The sequence below is a fragment of the Salmo salar genome, chromosome 10, assembly GCF_965601325.2.
Source record: "Salmo salar chromosome 10, fSalSal1, whole genome shotgun sequence".
NCBI classification, from domain to species: domain Eukaryota; kingdom Metazoa; phylum Chordata; class Actinopteri; order Salmoniformes; family Salmonidae; genus Salmo; species Salmo salar.
In genome coordinates this window covers 107,466,384-107,486,402 of record NC_138300.1, presented here as the reverse complement: position 1 = coordinate 107,486,402, position 20,019 = coordinate 107,466,384, and the positions used below count along the sequence as shown (strand labels likewise).

At 44.0% G+C, this 20,019-nt stretch overlaps 1 protein-coding gene across 1 annotated transcript in view; it reads right to left on the bottom strand.

Moving 5' to 3' along the window:
• Window positions 1-20,019, bottom strand: part of LOC106561359 (fibroblast growth factor 6) — a 73,712-nt gene that overhangs the window by 44,266 nt on the left and 9,427 nt on the right. The window contains exons 2-4 of the mRNA XM_082957328.1: window positions 15,392-15,725; window positions 9,154-9,960; window positions 3,504-3,769 (exon numbers count right to left, since the gene is read on the bottom strand). Of these exons, the coding sequence (XP_082813454.1) occupies window positions 3,504-3,769; window positions 9,154-9,960; window positions 15,392-15,539 (1,221 nt within the window). The 5' untranslated portion in view covers window positions 15,540-15,725. The remainder of the gene's footprint in view (window positions 1-3,503; window positions 3,770-9,153; window positions 9,961-15,391; window positions 15,726-20,019) is intronic.

Below are 20,019 nucleotides of genomic sequence, written 5' to 3'. Positions count from 1 at the left end.
TTTGACCTGTTAAAGGGCTTTTGGCAGGTGCCACTGACAAGTAGGGCACGTGAAATCTCTGCCTTTATTACACCCTCTTGTCTGTACTCGTATTCGGTTATGCGTTTCGGCCTGCGTAATGCACCTGCCACTTTTCAGCGACTTATGAACAGGGTTGTCTCCGGTCTGGCCGGGTGCGCTGTTTATCTGGACGATGTAGTGATATATGCAGATACTTGGGAGGAACATCTGTCCCGTATTTAAGCCTTGTTCGACCGCTTAGCTGCGGGTCGCCTCACGATCAATCTGGCTAAATGTGAGTTTGCTCAGGCGACTGTTACATACCTTGGAAAGGTGGTTGGGCAGGGTGAAGTGCGTCCTGTTTGGGCTAAGGTGGTAGCTATTGATGCTTTTCCACCACCAACTACTAAAAAGGAACTAGTGCGTTTCTTGGGAATGATTGGTTATTACCGTAGTTTTTGTAGGAACTTCTCTACTGTGGTCACTCATTTGACAGATTTGCTGAAAACTAAGGCTGTTTACGTCTGGTCTTGTTGTCAACAAGCTTTTTAAGATGCAAAGAGGCTGCTTACCTCAACTCCAGTGCTGGCTGCTCCTTGTGTGGATTTTTCATTTACCTTGCAGGTGGATGCTAGTCATGTGGGGGCAGGTGCAGATGTGTCTGGTGTTGAGAGACCTATTAGTTTATTTTCCAAAAAGTTTAACCATTTATCAGTTGAACTACTCGGTCATGGAAAAAGAAAAGCTAGCACTCATATGGGTGCTACAACACTTCGAGGTGTATGTCGGGTTGGGAGTAGGACCTATTGTGGTCTACACCGACCATAACCCTCTCACCTTGAGGTCCATGATGTGTCCTAACCAGAGGATAATGAGATGGAATGCTTGTAAAAATAAACACTAGCTCGATGTGCGGCACATCAGGGGGACTGATAATGTCGTTGCTGACGCGTTCTCTCGTGCGCCCTGTTCCTGAATGTCCACGTGACTGACCACTGTCTTGTGTTGTCCTGTTCTATCGCTCCTGTCTGTTCCCTTCTGGTCTCATTTTCTTCTTTCCTCTTAAGGTTGCTTCCTGTGCATAAAGGTTGCTGAGGACGAGGTTGGTTAGGGCAAGTGGAAGTTTGAACACGTACCCTCATGGATTTGGGACACAGGCTGGGTCTTCTATTAGGATCCAGGGCAATATTTTGTTTGACTGGTATGATGTTCCGGGGTCCTTGTTGGTCCCCGGTTTTATAGGGGGGGTGTGTGATGACCCTCCCACTCTGTCTGCCAAATTCTTTCTCTTTGCTCTTGTTTTCCTTAATAGGATGTCGGTGGGCGGAGCCGGGAGGGTTGTCAGCGAAATGGGACACCTGGGCTCGAGTGTGTGCCGGGATAAATACACCGCTTCCCCATTCATTGAGGAGACTCTCTCCATGCAGACACACTGTTAGATTTTGGTTGTGGCATTTTTGTGGCTGTTTCTGTTTGCTTTGGCACCTTTCAATACCCCTCTATCACATTTGCAACCACTCACTTACACTACTGATTACTAACTACACATTGTTAATTGTATTTAGTTTACTTCAGTTAATAAATGTATTGTTATTCCTTATCTCTATGTTGTCTCCCTTTTTTGTTACGAACTTCGAGCCGGTTCATGACTCCACCTACACAACTATACATCCTTTCAGCAGGGTTCATACAGACATTGGCAAGTCAAATTCAAGGACTTTCAGGGAATTTTTCAAGCACTTCATTGTAATTTTCAAGGACCCCAAAGTTATATAATTGTACATACAGGGCCTAATATAGAACCACTCCTCCCCACAAATGGCATGCAGAAAGTGGCCATTACCCCTTTAAGAATAAATTATATTTTAGGCCTTGCCAATGCATTGATATTCAAAGTATTATTACATTCTAAAATGTGTGAATAATTAGGAGAATTCCTGATTTGAATAGACTGGATGCATGCATGGCGATTTTTGGGCCGACAGAGTCCCACATAAAGCAATGAATAGCTTTAGCATTCATCTCATCATCACTGTTTTAGTAATGAGAAAGTGACCAAAAAACAGGTTCCTTTTCTAATGGAAGGATTTGTATGGAAAGCAGAGATTATAATAACCGCATGTGGTTTTACAGCAACAGAGTAGCGCAACACCCTTCAATTGAAGTGGAGGGAAACAAACGAGTGGCCACATCTCTCACAAAAACAGATAAAAAATGAAATCATGGAGATTTATAAGGGAGCAGGAGAACATAAATTGGCTACAATATCATTTCTCGCACCAAATTGAGGACATGTCTGATTTTCAAGGTAGGTTGATTTGTACTTGAATTTCTGAGCTCCCAGTTCAAGTAAGCTACTTCAAGACCCTTGTATTCTTTAAAATTGCAGTCTAACATGGAAAGCAAAATGTTTTTATTTATTTACCAGGTTATATTTTGAATAAGCCCACTAGGCTATGTCATTTGTTTTCATATCTTAAATAATTCATAGGAAGAGCGTTGGGTGTTGCACACAATTGTAGACTGTGTCCAATCCGAGGCACAAAAACATATGAAAACATGAACTCATTCCCTTGATGCTTTCTCTGTTAAATCTAAGGAGACCCTGCTAGAAATCAAACAGTCAACAACAGATGATCAACATCAATTCGCTAGGGATATTAGATCCAACAGTGGATCCAGGTACAACGGTCTTCACTGGTGAAATGAACGAGACACCAAAATATTCTGGACATTCCTTTTTCCAGCACTTGAGCTGTTGCATGGCATGTGCTATCACATCAGCTGTTCCTCACTTGACTGTCATTTGTAAAATTCCATCCTGGATCAGATTATGTGTGAAAATATCACGGCATAACTAATCAGCTGGACACCAAATGCTCATCCAACAAGTATTATGCATAATTATTGAAGAACCACGTTAATGGCAGTATCAATTTAGGTGTTAACTATCAAAGTAAGGTGACTCTTTATCGGTTAGAAGCATTTGATTTTGCAATACATACATTATTTTGAATTTGTGTGCACATGAATACCGTTTTCACCAGTAACATAAGGAGACACTAAATGTACCTGTACTTACACTGCATGTTCCGACAGCTAGATCCAGGATTCTCACAGGGTTCAAGTTCAATGTCTAATTTAACTGATTAATGCTTAACATATATAAGAACAACTTACACTGCCATAAATGCAAGGACAGAAAAGTTATGTTTTATGTCACATGATTTTGGACAAATCTGTCAAGACACCAACAATGATAAAGGGTAAAACACAGGTTTTAAATCAACTTGTTAATTTGATTGAATATAGCTATGATCCCCCTTATATCAATGTAATAACATGAAAAAGGCATTATTATCAATGACTTATCAACAGCTGTAACAAGCTGTTAATTGTAAGAAATCCTCACTGGTACCCTAGTTTATAGAAAGACCCATATACACTATTCACAGTGCAGGGACCACAGAGTCCTGTATGTAAGTATGCCTTTCGGTCCTTACCTCCATTTCCTTGTGGTAGTGACAAGTGAGGGTGTAGGGCAGCGTCTGCAGCGTGGCGTAGGCAAAGCCTGTCAGAGCTGACATCAGGCTGACCAGGACCACGCTCTTGGACATACATATGACCAGGGCAGAGATGGTGAAGCTCACCATGCTGCTCAGGTAGACCCGGCGCGAGCCAAAATGGCGAACCAGTCGGCTCATGAGCAGGGAGAAGACGGTTGAGGTAGCACACTGCAAGAACAGGCCCAGGCTGCCCATACGGATGCCTGCAAGACAGGATTGAAATTGTGGCAACAAATTAAGATAAAATATTATGTTATATTAATTCTATGCCCTAACACTCAAACTGGACAGTTTTATCTCAATCTCTTCATTCAAAGACTCAATCATGGACACTTACTGACAGTTGTGGCTGCTTTGTGTGATGTATTGTTGTCTCTACCTTCTTGCCCTTTGTGCTGTTGTCTGTGCCCAATAATGTTTGTACCATGGTTTGTGCTGCTACCATGTTGTGTTGCTACCATGTTATCATGTTGTGTTGCTACCATGCTGTGTTGTCATGTGTTGCTGCCTTGCTATGTTGTTGTCTTAGGTCTCTCTTTATGTAGTGTTATGTTGCCTCTCTTGTTGTGATGTGTGTTTTGTCCTATATTATATATATTTTTATTTTTATTTTTTAATCCCAGGCCCCCGTCCCCGCAGGAGGCCTTTTGCATTTTGGTAAATAAGAATTTGTTCTTAACTGACTTGCCTAGTTAGATAAAGGTTCAATAAATAAAAACATATATATACAAAATGGTTATTGGTTACAGTAATTCCTCATTATTCTAATTCTTATTATTCTAATTGTAGTTAGTAAGCTAGCCATTAGATTGCTAATCGCCTCAGGTTCATGCATACATATCAGATATGAAGGTAAGACCCAGATGCACACCACATCAAATAAACAAGAGTTTAATATTCCAACAGGGGCAGGCAATAGACAGGTCAAGGCAGGCAGGGGTATGTAAACCAGAGGTGGGGCAACGGTACCGGGCAGCAGGCAGGCTCAGGGCAAGGCAGAGGTCGGTAATCCAGAGGGAGGGCAAAGGTACAGGTCGGCAGGCAGGCTCAGGGTAAGGGGCAGGCAGAGTGGTCAGACAGGCAAGGGTCAAAACCAGGAGGGCGAGAAAAGAGAGACTGGAAAAAGCAGGAGCTGAGACACAAAACGCTGTTTGACTTGAACAAACAAGACGAACTGGCAACAGACAAACAGAGAACACACCCCTTCCAGGTGTCACCCATCTTGGGGGGTGGAGACAATCACAAAGACAGGTGAAACAGATCAGGGTGTGACAATACACAAACAGGAACAACCCAAGGTCAAACACAATACTAATACACCACAACCTGCTGCGGTTGCAAATGTAAAATACAACCAGTAGCCTCATCCGGACACTAAGTATTCAAAACTACCCCTGTAGGATCCGGGTTATGATCTGTGTTCTAAGTGTGTTTTTTCCATTTCACGTCATACTTTCAACCCATCTAAAGATACAACACACTTTACCACAGATTAACCTTTAGCTGCATTAATGGTTCTTTATGTGTTTTGAAATTCTGTTTGCATACGCCATCAACTCACAGAAGAGATCTGCTCTGGGAGGAATTTAAAGACAAGCAAACGGTTGAGTCAGCAAACAGTTTGACTGGACTGTATCGGAAACCATCACAGACCAAATTGACATGTTTGCTGAGGCGGTAGCTCTTGCTCCAGTTCCACCAGATCTGGGTTAAAAAACAATTGTATATATTTTCAAATACTTAATATGTGCTTGATTGAGCTTAATGGACTAATAGAATAGTCCCAAAACTGAAAACCCTGCCCATCTGGCACTCCAGGTAGGCTAGAGTGAACGCTCCAAAGAATTCAACTATCTTCATCTTCTGCACATCTATCACTCCAGTGTTTAATTGCTAAATTGTAATTATTTCGCCACTATGGCCTATTTATTGTCTTACCTCCCTTATCTTACCTCATTTGCACACACTGTATATAGACTTTCTTTTTTCTATTGTGTTATTGACAGTATGTTTGTTTTCTATGTGTAACTCTGTGTTGTTGTTTGTGTCACACTGCTTTGCTTTATCTTGGCCAGGTCGTAGTTGTAAATGAGAACTTGTTCTCAACTAGCCTACCTGGTTAAATAAAGGTGAAATAGGGTTATTTAAAAAACTTTTTTTTTTAAGTATTTGAACCCAGGTCTGGGTCCCACCAGCGCCTGCTCAGGGTCTCACCCACTGAAGAGAAATTCAGTGTTCAAACACCCGACAGAGAAGGAGGTGCAGACTCCTGAGCTCAAATATGTCTGAAAAGCAGTTTGTTCTACCCTCTACAGTCTACATGGCATTACAAGGAGGATCTAGATTCCAAATAAATACATGAAGGGGCCTATAACTACCATGGAAAGACGTCTACCCGGACCGACTTTATTTGTAGTATTTAAAGCGGTCTGATATTACAGTAGGCTGTAAGTGCATAGGTCACAAGTTCAGCAACATGGCAGCTAATATCACATGGTGTCAGGGGTCAGTGTGCAGTGGTAGGACGGAGTCAGGCGCAAGACACAGAACTGAGTAAAATCGAAAAGAAACAACAATCATTTCCACGCAGGGAGAGGCACCAATTTCGGCGGAAGTCGTGACACATGGGAAAAGGATGTGGATGGGCTAGCTGTTTTAAAGCAAAGGACTAAGCCCACATTACAAACACTGCTTGAGATAGTGGATTAGATTTAACCAGCATTGGAAGTTCAGGGTATACAATCAGACCTGCACTGAGGAAAAGCCACATTGCGGTAAAAAAAAAAGGTTAACACAAGATAATCTCAATTATGGGGTGTAATCTCAATCACACTCCACAATGCCCTTTCCCACCTGGACAAAAGGAACACCTATGTGAGAATGCTGTTCATTGACTACAGCTCAGCGTTCAACACCATAGCGGCCACGAAGCTCATCAATAAGCTAAGGACCCTGGGACTAAACACTTCCCTCTGCAACTGGATCCTGGACTTGCTGACGGCCGCCCCAAGGTGGTAACGGTAGGCAACAGCACGTCTGCCATGCTGATCCTCAACACTGGGTCCCCTCAGGGGAGTGTACTTAGTCCCCTCCTGTACTCCCTGTTCACCCACAATTGTGTGGCCAAACACCGGTACCCCCTGTATATAGCCTCGTTATTGTTATTTTATTGTGTTACTTTTTATAATTTTTCACTTAAATATTTTCTTAACTCTTCTTGAACTGCACTGATGATTAAGGGCTTGTAAGTAAGCATTTCATGGTAAGGTTTACACTTGTTGTATTCGGGGCGTTTGTGACAAATAAAGTTTGATTTGATTTTATAATACATGCTTTATTATAACTTCAATAAATATGATGTCAGGCTTCAGACTTTTGTGCTTGGCCTGTCCTGTACTTGAATGAACATGCTCTTTGTGCACTGATTATGACATTAATGCACTGTGAGTGTGACATTCCTCCTGGTCCTGCAGGCATGGGAGAGAGAGGGAGGTAGAAGCAGGAAGCATTGCAGAGCTCCACTACACACAGAGAAGAGACCTGGAGGGCGCTCACTTTCGGTTTCTCTCTCACTTTGTCTCTTTTGCTCTGGGTCTGTCTCTCTTTGTCTCTCACCTCTCTCTGCTGGGAGTCTGGGATACTATGCCTGTCTCACACAGGTCACCCCCAACCAAGGCTGCTGTGTGATCCACCAGTCAGATTTAATGCAGTTTGAAGGTCAAAGACACTGACAGTGCTCTTCTCCTTTTACAGTGACCTTCCACTTCTCATCCAATAAAGCTATGCAATCTTCTACACGCTTAGATTAAGTGGTGCTATCAAGAACCTAAAAGAGTTATTCGGCTATTAGGCAACAAGATTCAGCCGCGGGACGATTTTTGTTGGCGTGAATGGTCGGGGGGACGAAAAATAAATATTATAATTTGTACACAGATCACATCTAAGCCCCAAAAAAGATTGTATTTGAAAATAACAATAATTTAACACGTTGATTATTTTGAGACACGATCACATCTCTTTTTTTATTTGTGGGATTACTTGGGAACAGATTTATTTTTGCTGAATTCCTTCGATTTTAGTCATCTTTCTAGTCATAAAAAAATGGCTTGCAGGCTGGTTTTGGCCCCCTGGCCGCCTGCTGCAGATCCCTGCCATAGGAGAACCCTTTGATGAACCATTTTTGGTTCCAGGTAGAACCCTTTTGGGTTCAATGTAGAACCCTTTCCACAGAGGGTTCTACATGGAACCCAAAAGGGTTCTACCTGGAACCAAAAAGGGTTCTATCTGCAACCAACCTTTTTTCTAAGAGTGTAGGGGATTAGGAACCACACTATTAAAGGGTAAAAGCCAATTTATGCTTGAACTGAAAATGTGGTATGGAGGGTGTGACGCAATTGTGGAGCCTCTGGAGGCATTCAGAGGCCAAATTGAGCACCGTATTGCATCGCTGTGCACCTCCCACATTTTTTAACAATGCGGAGGGCTCCATATAGCTACTTATAGGTCTGCATTGACATGATTGGTTGATGGTAGGTCGGAGCGGGAGCGGGAGGTCCTGTATAAAGACAAACTCACTTCCTTGACAACATCCTTCACAACAGCTCTGCACAACTGCTCTGCGAAGCGCAAGAAGTATGAATGCCCTGACTTCTGCAGAGGCCGTATCACCGTAAATGCTGCATATCTGCCTCATGTGGGACTAGAACTCACAACTATGAGCAAACTGTCTTAGTGGATTGTGCTACCAATCAGTCATAGCGATTGGAAAAAAATCCAATGAGCTGAAATTACCACCATTGTCAACTATTTCTTGTTACGATGGATGTAGCTACGACTATAAACGTGTAATCTTCATAGCATATATGTTTTTTTCTTCTTCGTAACAGCACATACAGTATCTGGATTGAAATGTACTTAAGTACAGTGGTGGAAAAAGTAGTACATTTTTATACTTGAGGAAAAGTAAAAAGTAAAAGTAAATGCTATACATCAAATCCCTTATATTAAGCAAACCGAACAGCACAATGTTCTTTTTTTAATTTTTATGGACAGCCAGGAGCACACTCCAAGACTCAGACATAATTTACAAACACTGAGTCCGCCAGATAAGAGGCAGTAGGAATGACGACGTGTTAAATTGCTAGGTGCGTGAATTGGACCATATTGTTGTCCTGCCAGAGCATTCGAAATGCAACAAGTACTTTTGGGTGTCAGGGAAAATGTATGGGAGTAAAAAGTACATATTTTATTTAGGAATGTAGTGGAGTAAAATTTTAAGTTGTCAAACATATAAATAGTAAAGTACAGGTACCCCAAAAAACGACTTAAGTAGTACTCCAAACAAGTTTTACTTAGTTACTTTACACCACTGCTCTATTGGCCATTTGAGAACTTTGGGTTCTCTGATTGTGAATCCATCAAAGATCAAGGATCTAGTCCCAATGAAGCAGAGCTTGCCCAGCCAAAGTATTTATGTGATAATATCAAATAGTGTCTACATGAGAGATGGAGAGGCACTCTGAAGCTTGCCCTGCCGAAGTTAGTGATAGAGTCACATAGTATATCTACAAAAAGAGAGTCAACTCACCATCCTCGTAGCGCTGCCTGGAGGCGGTCCCGGGGGCGGCGCTGGGCATGCCTTCGTACAGCCCCTCCCCCATAAAGTCTGTGTAAAAGAGCATGAAGGACATGACGGCCATCCAGCTGCAGAGCTGGGCCATGCACAGCTGCCTCATCACCCGGGGCACGTGGCAGTAGCTGCGGTAGATGGCCGGAGTCATGGACCAGCACGTCCTCAGCAGGCACAGTAGCGGAACCGACTTGAGCAGGTACCAGCAGGAGCGCGGCACACCACAGCGACCTGCCTCCAAGAGAGGACCAGGCTCCAGGGCCGCGGCGCATTGCGGCTCCTCCGACACCTTCATGGTGATCAGCACGCTGGTCACGAAGATGAGGATGAGCATGAAGAAGAGGCACTCTGCTTGGCCACCCAGGTAGACGGACAGCAGGCCCCGGCTCCAGTCCAGCGCAGGCAGCAGGTAGCCCACACAGCCTCCCAGACTGACCATAAAGGAGAACATGGCGAAGGCCTGGTTGCAGTCCTCCTCGTCGCGGTACAGGTCAGACAGGAGCGCCTCCAGTGGCGTGAAGCACACCTGGCCACAGAAGTCGAGTAGGCCCACACCGAGGATGAGGAAGGCCACCTGCAGGGCGCATCCGCCCCAGGCGAAGTAGGCAGCCAGCAGGTCGGCATGGGGGATGATGAGGAGGGCTAAGAGGACTCCCAGGGACAGCAGCCAGATGAAGGGCCGGCGGCGGCCGTAGCTGCTGTTGCAATGGTCACTGGCTGAGCCAATCAGAGGGATGAAGATGAGACCTAACACTGGGCCGATACCTGGGAACAGAAAGGAGGGAAGTAGTGAGGTTGATTCATTGGTTGTCAGTATCAAAGTCAAAGCCAACATAATAGTTATTGGATTTGAGTTTTACCACAATATTTACCTGTGAACTAGGAAATGTGCAATCCAACAAATATCCTGGCTGCATCTGATGTTTTCTGGTATCTTCCAGTTTACTATTTCACTACCTTCCCCGTGCTGACAGGGCTTGGAGGCAGGCTCTGTGGCCCCACTGGCCGCTTTACTGCTACATCCATCTCTTTGAGTGCTTGTGAAGGATGCCTACAGATGGTTCTGTGCCCCGAGCTAACTCACCGTCAACCTCACCCTCCTCCCCACTGCTCCCCACTGCTCCCCACTGCTCCCCACTGCTCCCCACTGCTAGCTTGGGCTAATTGGAACACCTCATGACAAAGGCTGCTTGTGGAGCAACACAACTCACATTCCCCACAACGGCCAGATGTATGCCTCTGGTTTCACAATGGGAACACGCACGGAATGCTTCTTTTGAAAACATGGTTTCAAATTCCATCAAAAATTAAAAATAAAACATATTAACTAGATCCACATGACGCCACAAGTGTCATTGTGATTAAATATGTGTGGAGACTGGAGAGTATAATGAATATTCCATTATTCCATTCCCAGACAATGTTCCCTTTAATGTTTGGGATTTCTCTACCTGGATGGATATCTGACAACAACACTTTGTTGAAAACTGTTACACAATGAAATGAAAGAAACCAGATACTATTTTATTGGCATTAAGTTGTGTAATGGTTCCCAGGAAAACATGTGGTTGGTTGGGGGTTTAGTTCATGTTGACAGGCTCTCAGTGGAGCAGCCCCACAGACAGACTGACGGACGGACGGACGGACAGGCAGGCGGACGGAAGGCCAGAGACAGAGACAGAGACATACAGAATGGGTCACTGCAGTCAGACCCTCACTCACATTTCTGCCTGGCTGCCGCAGCTGTGGGAGCCCATCATAACAATCCAGTGTGTAGAGCCTGATGGTACAGTCTGAACTCTCACACACACGGTCCTACTCTGCTAAATATGAGCTCTCTTTCCCTCACCACACACCACAAACATTTCACTACACCCGCAATAACATCTGCTAAATATGTGTATGTTACCAATCAATATGATTTGACATACAATCCCAGTATGTATGCACACCACAATATACTTTCTCATATAGAATACACACACAGCAATGTGCTTTTTAACTTGATACAGTACACACGCACCATATGCACACGCACCCACACACACACACACACACACACACGCACACAATCACACACCACCACCACCACCACCACCATCACCACCACCACCATGAGATCACTAACTTTTAAGCAGTATACACACACCACCATGTGCTTTGCACTCATATACAGGACACACAGTATAATGTGATTTTTTAATATAAGACATGCCCCTGAGCCACTCTACAGAAAGCAGAGTAGAAGAGTAGATTAAAGAATTAAAGAGAGGCAACTGGGAAGTATAAATCCAGAGAAGTAGCCATTAGATAAAGTAGATGGACTGCATCTGAGAATCTGACATAACTGCTAGGAAAATCAGACATAAGCCTCCAGGACGCAATTTCCATCTCCATTCACTTAACACTTGACCGTTCCATTAGAAGAAGCTAAAGCAGAAAGTGAATGAGGTTTTGTGCCATTCCCCGATCAGGTTTACGGGTTGTGTGGGAACAATACAAATACATTTTTTCTCCTGTTTGCGTGCAGCTGTTTAGAGAGAGGGAGAGTGGAGTGTACGTTAAGACATCTCATATTATCCGTCCATTGGAGCTGTAATTGCCATATGCACATTTCGGAGGGACAATCTCAATCCGTTTGGTCACAAGATAATCTGAGAGAGAGAAGAAATGCCTTTACAGCAAACCATGTGGAAGCAATTTGCGGGCAACAGGATGATGCAACTATTCACATCGCCTACACAAAAAATCCACTGCAGCACAGTGGCTATATATACACAGAGCCAGTGGTGCAGCACGGTGGCTATATATACACAGAGCCAGTGGTGCAGCACGGTGGCTATATATACACAGAGCCAGGGGTGCAGCACGGTGGCTATATATACAGTTGAAGTCGGAAGTTTACATACACTTAGGTTGGAGTCATTAAAACTTGTTTTTCAACCAGTCCACAAATTTCTTGTTCACGAACAATAGTTTTGGCAAGTCGGTTAGGACATCTACTTTGTGCATGACACAAGTCATTTTTCCAACAATTGTTTACAGACAGACTATTTCACTTATAATTCACTGTATCAAAATTCCAGTGGGTCAGAAGTTTACATACACTAAGTTGACTGTGCCTTTAAAGAGCTTGGAAAATTCCAGAAAATGATGTCATGGCTTTAGAAGCTTCTGATAGGCTAATTGACATCATTTGAGTCAATTGGAGGTGTACCTGTGGATGTATTTCAAGGCCTACTTTCAAACTCAGTGCCTCTTTGCTTGACATCATGGGAAAATCAAAAGAAATCAGCCAAGACCTCAGAAAATAAATTTTAGACGTCCACAAGTCTGGTTCATCCTTGGGAGAAATTTCCAAACGCCTGAAGGTACCACGTTCAACTGTACAAACAATAGTACGCAAGTATAAACACCATGGGACCACGCAGCCGTCATACCTCTCAGGAAGGAGATGTGTTCTGTCTCCTAGAGATGAACATACTTTGGTGCGAAAAGTGCAAATCAATCCCAGAACAACAGCAAAGGACCTTGTGAAGATGCTGGAGGAAACAGGTACAAAAGTATATCCACAGTAAAACGAGTCCAATATCGACATAACCTGAAAGGCCGCTCAGTAAGGAAGAAGCCACTGCTCCAAAACCACCATAAAAAAGCCAGACTATGGTTTGCAACTGCACATGGGGACAAAGATCGTACTTTTTGGAGAAATGTCCTCTGGTCTGATGAAACAAAAATAGAACTGTTTGGCCATAATGACCATCGTTATGTTTGGAGGAAAAAGGGAGAGGCTTGCAAGTACAAAGAACACCATCCCAACTGTGAAGCACGGGGGTGGCAGCATCATGTTGTGGGGGTGCTTTGCTGCAGGAGGGACTGGTGCACTTCACAAAATAGATGGCATCATGAGGAAAGAAAATTATGTGGATATATTGAAGCAACATCTCAAGTCATCAGTCAGGAAGTTAAAGCTTGGTCGCAAATGGGTCTTCCGGATGGACAATGACCCCAAGCATACTTCCAAAGTTGTGGCAAAATGGGATTGATTTTCACTTTTCGCAGTACATTCATCTCTAGGAGACAGAACGTGTCTCCTTCCTGAACGGTATGACGGCTGCGTGGTCCCACGGTGTTTATACTTGCATACTATTGTTTGTACAGATGAACGTGGTACCTTCAAATTGCTCCCAAGGATGAACCAGACTTGTGGAGGTCTATAATTTTTTTGAGGTCCTGGCTGATTTCTTTTGATTTTCCCATGATGTCAAGCAAAGAGACACTGAGTTTGAAGGTAGGCCTTGAAATACATCAGAAGCTTCTAAAGCCATGACATTTTCTGGAATTTTCCAAGCTGTTTAAAGGCACAGTCAACTTAGTGTATGTAAACTTCTGACCCACTGGAATTGTGATACAGTTAATTATAGATGAAATAATCTGTCTGTAAAAAATTGTTGGAAAAATTACTTGTGTCATGCACAAAGTAGATGTCCTCACCGACTTGCCAAAACTATAGTTTGTTAACAAGAAATTTGTGGAGTGGTTGAAAAACGAGTTTTAATGACTCCAACCTAAGTGTATGTAAACTTCCGACTTCAATTGTACATAGTGGTGTCTATTTTAAACCTAAACATCTAATTCAGCATTAATGTTAGGTCAAATATAACAGCATGCCACAGTTTGCAGGCAATGAGGTCTAACAACAACCACCCCTCTTTGTATCTATCGGTAAGAGTAGGCTGCTGTTGTTAGTGTAGAACAACCCTGCAGCCACAGTCCAGAACCACATTAGAAACTCAACTATGGGGATCTAAAATGAGCCTGTCCATCAGGACAAAACAGTGAATATGTTTTTGGAAATGTGGTCCTGTGCCAGCAGGCCAACAGCCACAGGAGACAGCAGGCTGTTGTAGATACATTTTCTAACGGGCTGTTGGGGCACTGCCCTGTCCACTTCCAGCAGGATGAGACCACTCCAGAGCACTGGGCCTCTGTACCTCCACACTAAGTCCTCTGACAACCCTCACCAGTAAAATCCCTAGCTGCACAGCAATGAAAACATTATAGAACACAATGCAGCTACGCTCCGAGAAATTAGCCAAACTAGCAGAGACATTACAAACACATCCATAACAAAAACAGAGATTGCGTGAGAAGTGAAAGGGCAAATGGAAACGTGTTCATATTCACATCTGAAATGACCTGCTTCATTTCAGTTTTGAGTTCTGAAGTGCAACTCATGTAAAGAGTAAAAGTAGGCCTGTGAAACTGAGGGCTGCTGCCTCCAGCCGTTCCGTCTCTCTGTCTCCCACTGCCTTTCAATTAGCACCTGATTACGACCTGAACAAAGCAACAAGTGATTTGGCCTCTGATTAAGGTAATGGCCTCATTGACGCCTACAAGGCCAGTGGGAAATGGACTAATAGCGAGAGACCTGTGGCCCTGCCCAACCCTATCTCCCAGACATAGTCACACACAGTCACAGGCCCGCTAGCAGGCAAGCACACACACACAGACACTTTAATAAGAGGTTTGTCTCCTATCCTTTACCCTTCCTACAGAGGACATAATCAATTTGAATATCAAGTCTAAGCCACCAACAACTGATAAATCATTCACATATGCTACACAGTTGTTCATCAACCCACAGAATACATTTCAATTTGTTTGGCTTTCATATGAGTTACACATTTCCTGGGACTACATTAACTAATGAGTCTCAAAGTATATTGGCACTGCAATCTGCAGACAGTTTAACTGCAATAAAAAGGGACATAAAAATTATGCGATGGGGTATAATCATATTTTCTACCAAATAAAGATGAAAAAGGCGCAGCAGAAACACTAATGTATTAAATAATGGGAAACAGTTGACACCCAACAATCCATCAAGTGGTCAGCTAGAGAACAACAGAAGAGACGGATGAATCCTATTCTCCAGTTTCTCTCCACAAGGGACTGTGTATGTGTGTGTGTGTGTGTGTGTGTGTGTGTGTGTGTGTGTGTGTGTGTGTGTGTGTGTGTGTGTGTGTGTGTGTGTGTGTGTGTGTGTGTGTGTGTGTGTGTGTGTTGGGTGATATATAGCTAATGGGGCAGGGGGGGGGGCTCTCATCTTCCCCTTAGATGAAGACTCTTTCAAGTCTATTGAATTTCCTGTCAGAGAGAGGGGACAAGGGGGGAGTAACCAGAGCTGGCTTACCTAGTACCATAGTCATGTACTGTTCCTCTACCCCAGCCTCCAGTAGCAGGGGGGGAACATACGTGATCCCAGCTGCCACGCAAATCTCCAGGCCGCAGGTCAGGGAGTTCAGCAGGACGAGACGCCATTGAGACCTCCATCCAGACATATTTACAGGGTCGCCTTTCCACTGCTACTCCGCAACTGGGGGCTGCTGCTGGGAGATGGAGAGCCAGATGGGGCCCCGCGGGACGAGGCTCGGGGATGAGGGGGCCGTCGCAGACGGAGAACAGGGAGAACACGCGGACCGTCTCAGATAACCTGGAGGATCCATCCTGGCTTCAGCATTCTGGATCTGAAAGAAGAGAACAGAGGAGAGAGGTGTTGAGAAAAACAAAATATCAGTTTGACTCACGTTGGAAAGCATGGAGGCTGATAGCTAAGACCGGCCTGAGGAGGGAGGGACGCCGGGAGAGAAAAGGGCCCAGACAGGTCCCTCTAAGGCTAAAGCACCTGGTGGTCAGACGCCTCAGGCACAGAGATTGCTTGATAGCTGCTGCCGCAGAGAGCCTTTCTCACAAGACAAGGAAGAGGATTCCAACATGTAGAGACAGAGACAGGGACTGTTAAGCTCAAAACAGTTTGTGCATATATAATGACGATATTTTGTGATGTTTTTGTTCATTTTGGACTCCGGTAAGTTTTTGGGGGGCAGCTTGGGCACACAAACATTTTTCTCAAGGCCAGCCGAAGTTCGGGAGCCGAAGTTTACGCCCCTTGTCCATAATTGGTAAACTGTAAGGATTCTTCAATAAAGTTTTTGTTGTCAACGACTCGCTTTCAAGCAAATTTTTTAATGGAGAAATACTGAACCAAACATCTTAGATGTAAAATTGCGCGACTAAGATCTCCTCTGCAATTTTTTTATTAATGACAGATTCCTTAGATTAATTCTGACTATTTTGAGGACATGTATACTGGCTACGGCTCTCAAATAGGACAAACAGTACTATTGCCACTTTTTTCTCGTTTTACAAGTGAAGATCTTTTAAGGGAGTATGGGAGCACACTCGTTCGGTTTGCCTAGCCGACTTTGGCTAGCTGCCAGCCAAACTGAAGCACGCTGATACCTTTAGACAGCCACAACCAGCCACAAAAGGATTAATACACCAACTCAACAGTTCAGCTTCTGAACAGCTTGAACAACAGTGAGATGAGTCAGACCTACAGTTGAAGTTGAAAGTTTACAAACACCTTAGCCAAAAACATTCAAACTCGGTTTTTCACATTTCATGACATTTAATCCTAGTAAAAATTCCCTGTCTTAGGTCAGTTAGGATCACCACTTTATTTTAAGAATGTGAAATTTCAGAATAATAGTAGAAAGAATGATTTATTTCAGCTTTGATTTCTTTCATCACATTCCCAGTGGGTCAGAAGTCTACATACACTCAATTAGTATTTGGTAGCATTGCCTTTAAATTGTTTAACTTGGGACAAACATTTCGGGTAGCCTTCCACAATAAGTTGGGTGAATTTTGGCCCATTCCACCTAACAGAGCTGGTGTAACTGAGTCAGGTTTGTAGGCCTTCTGGCTCGCACACGCTTTTTCAGTTCTGCCCACAAATTTTCTATAGGATTGAGGTCAGAGCTTTGTGATGGCCACTCCAATACCTTAACTTTGTTGTCCTTAAGCCACTTTGCGACCACTTTTGAAGTATGGTGGGGTCATTGCATTTGGAAGACCCATTTGCGACCAAGCTTTAACTTCCTGACTGATGTCTTGAGATGTTGCTTCAATATATCCAGATCATTTTCCTACCTCATGATGCCATCTATTTTGTGAAGTGCACCAGTCCCTCCTGCAGCAAAGCACACCCACAACATGATGCTGCCACCCCTTTGCTTCACGGTGGGGATGGTGTTCTTCGGCTTGCAAGCCTCCCCCTTTTTCCTCCAAACATAACAATGGTCATTATGGCCAAACAGTTCTATTTTTGTTTCATCAGACCAGAGGACATTTCTCCAAAAAGTACGATCTTTGTCCCCATGTGCAGTTGCAAACCGTAGTCTGGCTTTTTTATGGCGGTTTTGGAGCAGTGGCTTCTTCCTTGCTGAGCAGCCTTTCAGGTTATGTCGATATAGGACTCATTTTACTGTGGATACAGGTACTTTTCCTCCAGCATCTTCATAAGTTCCTTTGCTGTTGTTCTGGGATTGATTTGCACTTTTCGCACCAAAGTATGTTCATCTCTAGGAGATAGAACGCGTCTCCTTCCCGAGCAGTATGACGGCTGCGGGGTACCATGGTGTTTATACTTGCGTACTATTGTTTGTACAGATGAATGTGGTACCTTCAGGCGTTTGGAATTTGCTCCCAAGGATGAACCAGACTTGTGGAGGTCTACAATTTTTTTCTGAGGTCTTGGCTGATTTCTTTTGATTGTCCCATGATGTCAAGCAAAGAGGCACTGAGTTTGAATGTAGGCCTTGAAATACATCCACAGGTACACCTCCAATTGACTCGAATTATGTCAAATAGCCTGTCAGAAGCTTCTAAAGCCATGACATCATTTTCTGGAATTTTACAAGCTGTTTAAAGGCACCGTCAACTTAGTGTATGTAAACTTCTGACTCACTGAAATTGTGATACAGTGAATTATAAGTGAACTAATCTGTCTGTAAACAATTGGTGGAAAAATGACTTGTGTCATGCACAAAGTAGATGTCCTAAACGACTTGCCAAAACTATAGTCAGGAATGTCAGGAATTGTGAAAAACTGAGTTTAAATGTATTTGGCTATGGTGTATGTAAACTTCCGACTTCAACTGTATGTCATTTACAATACTAGACTAGTTAGTAATGAAGCACAGCAGAGCACAGTAAATAAATACTGTTCAGGTGCACGGAATGAATTGGCTGCATTTACATGGTGAGTTTTTATAAAAATAAAAATAAATTGAACCTTTATTTAACTAGGCAAGTCAGTTAAGAACAAATTCATATTTACAATGACGGTCTACGTCCTCCAGGAAATAGTTTCAGTAGTGATTATTTAGTAGTTCAACAACAATGATCAGTTGTGAAGAAACAGAAAAACAAAAGCATTAGACAATTTGTAGAGTGGGGAATGTAGTTCTATAAAATGTTCTATTCAGCATTGGATACCATTACTGATGTCATCATCATAGGCGACTGGAGTGTCAGTGAGCAACGTGAGAGGAGTGTCAGTGAGCAACGTGAGAGGACTGTGAGAGAGAGACGTGTGCAGAGTGTCAGTGAGCAACGTGAGAGGACTGTGAGAGACGTGAGCGGAGTGTCAGTGAGCAACGTGAGAGGACTGTGAGAGAGAGACGTGTGCAGAGTGTCAGTGAGCAACGTGAGAGGACTGTGAGAGACGTGAGCGGAGTGTCAGTGAGCAACGTGAGAGGACTGTGAGAGAGCGACGTGAGAGGAGTGTCAGTGAGCAATGTGAGAGTAGAAGGGGGACAGAGCAGATGCTTTAACAGCCTGGGGCCAGCAGGGTCCTGGGTCACTCCAATGGAGGAGAGAGGAGACTTTCACACTGGTCAAATCCCAATCCCACCAGACTCAAACACCCTGAAAAGAGCCCATCAGGGGACCAGTCAGCGCCTCCAGTGCCTGCCCAGTGCCCACCCCCTCCCGTACACCTGTCTTCTTCTTCCCCTCCGTAAACCATCCTCTCTCCATCCTCACACTCCTTGGCTCCAAGGTCACCTTCAGGGCTGACCTGCAGTCTTAGAATTCTAAGAGGACTTTTTACATTTCTGCACACGACTGGCTATTTTTTGATGACTCTCAATCACAGTTTGAATGCCCTCTTTTCCCAGTCCCAGTCAGACTTTCTCACTGAAACTACAAGTCCCACATGACATGAACAGATAAAGAATCTTATTTTGTGCAGGTCAGACAGACTCCAGGGTTTGAAAATGGAATGGCTGCAGAGGTATTGACCTAAGCATTGGTGGCCACACTGGGCTGAGGTGGGGAGGGATGTGAGGGAGTAGAGACTAGACAGACTACTGTGCAGAACATTTATCAGCAGGTTTAGCGAACCCTGAATTATGTGTAAAATAAAACCCACATGTGTTCGGTTCAAACCTGGCACTCCTCGAAAATAACATCAACATGGCACGGAGCAGAGCTCTCGGGGGCAAACTCCTAGACGGAGCAGAGTGAGGCAGACGAGGCGCACACAGCAACCCACACAACAGCCATTCCACACAAGTTTAATGACACCTCTGGCTCCACAATATATTCCAGTCATGCCCATCGATCGTCAGCCATACTTAATCAGAGCATCTCAGAGTCTTCTAGAGTGATTACACACACTGGGCCTAGGCACAGGGGCAGAAGGGGCTGAGGGGGGAAGAGATGGGAGATAGAGGGGGAAGAGGTGCTATTGTCATGACATCCCTGCTCTCCCTTTGTGCCATTACCAGGCCCATTCAGGTCCAGCCCCCCAAATCAGCCTTAATGGCTTTGAGGAGTATTATTACAACACCAAACAGGCTTTGTGTACATTGTGCCAATCTGAGTAGTAGCACTTTGATCAATTTTTTGAAGACCTGTTCAATTGGGGCTTTTATTAATACGGGGGTTCATATAAAATGGTATAAACCTTAC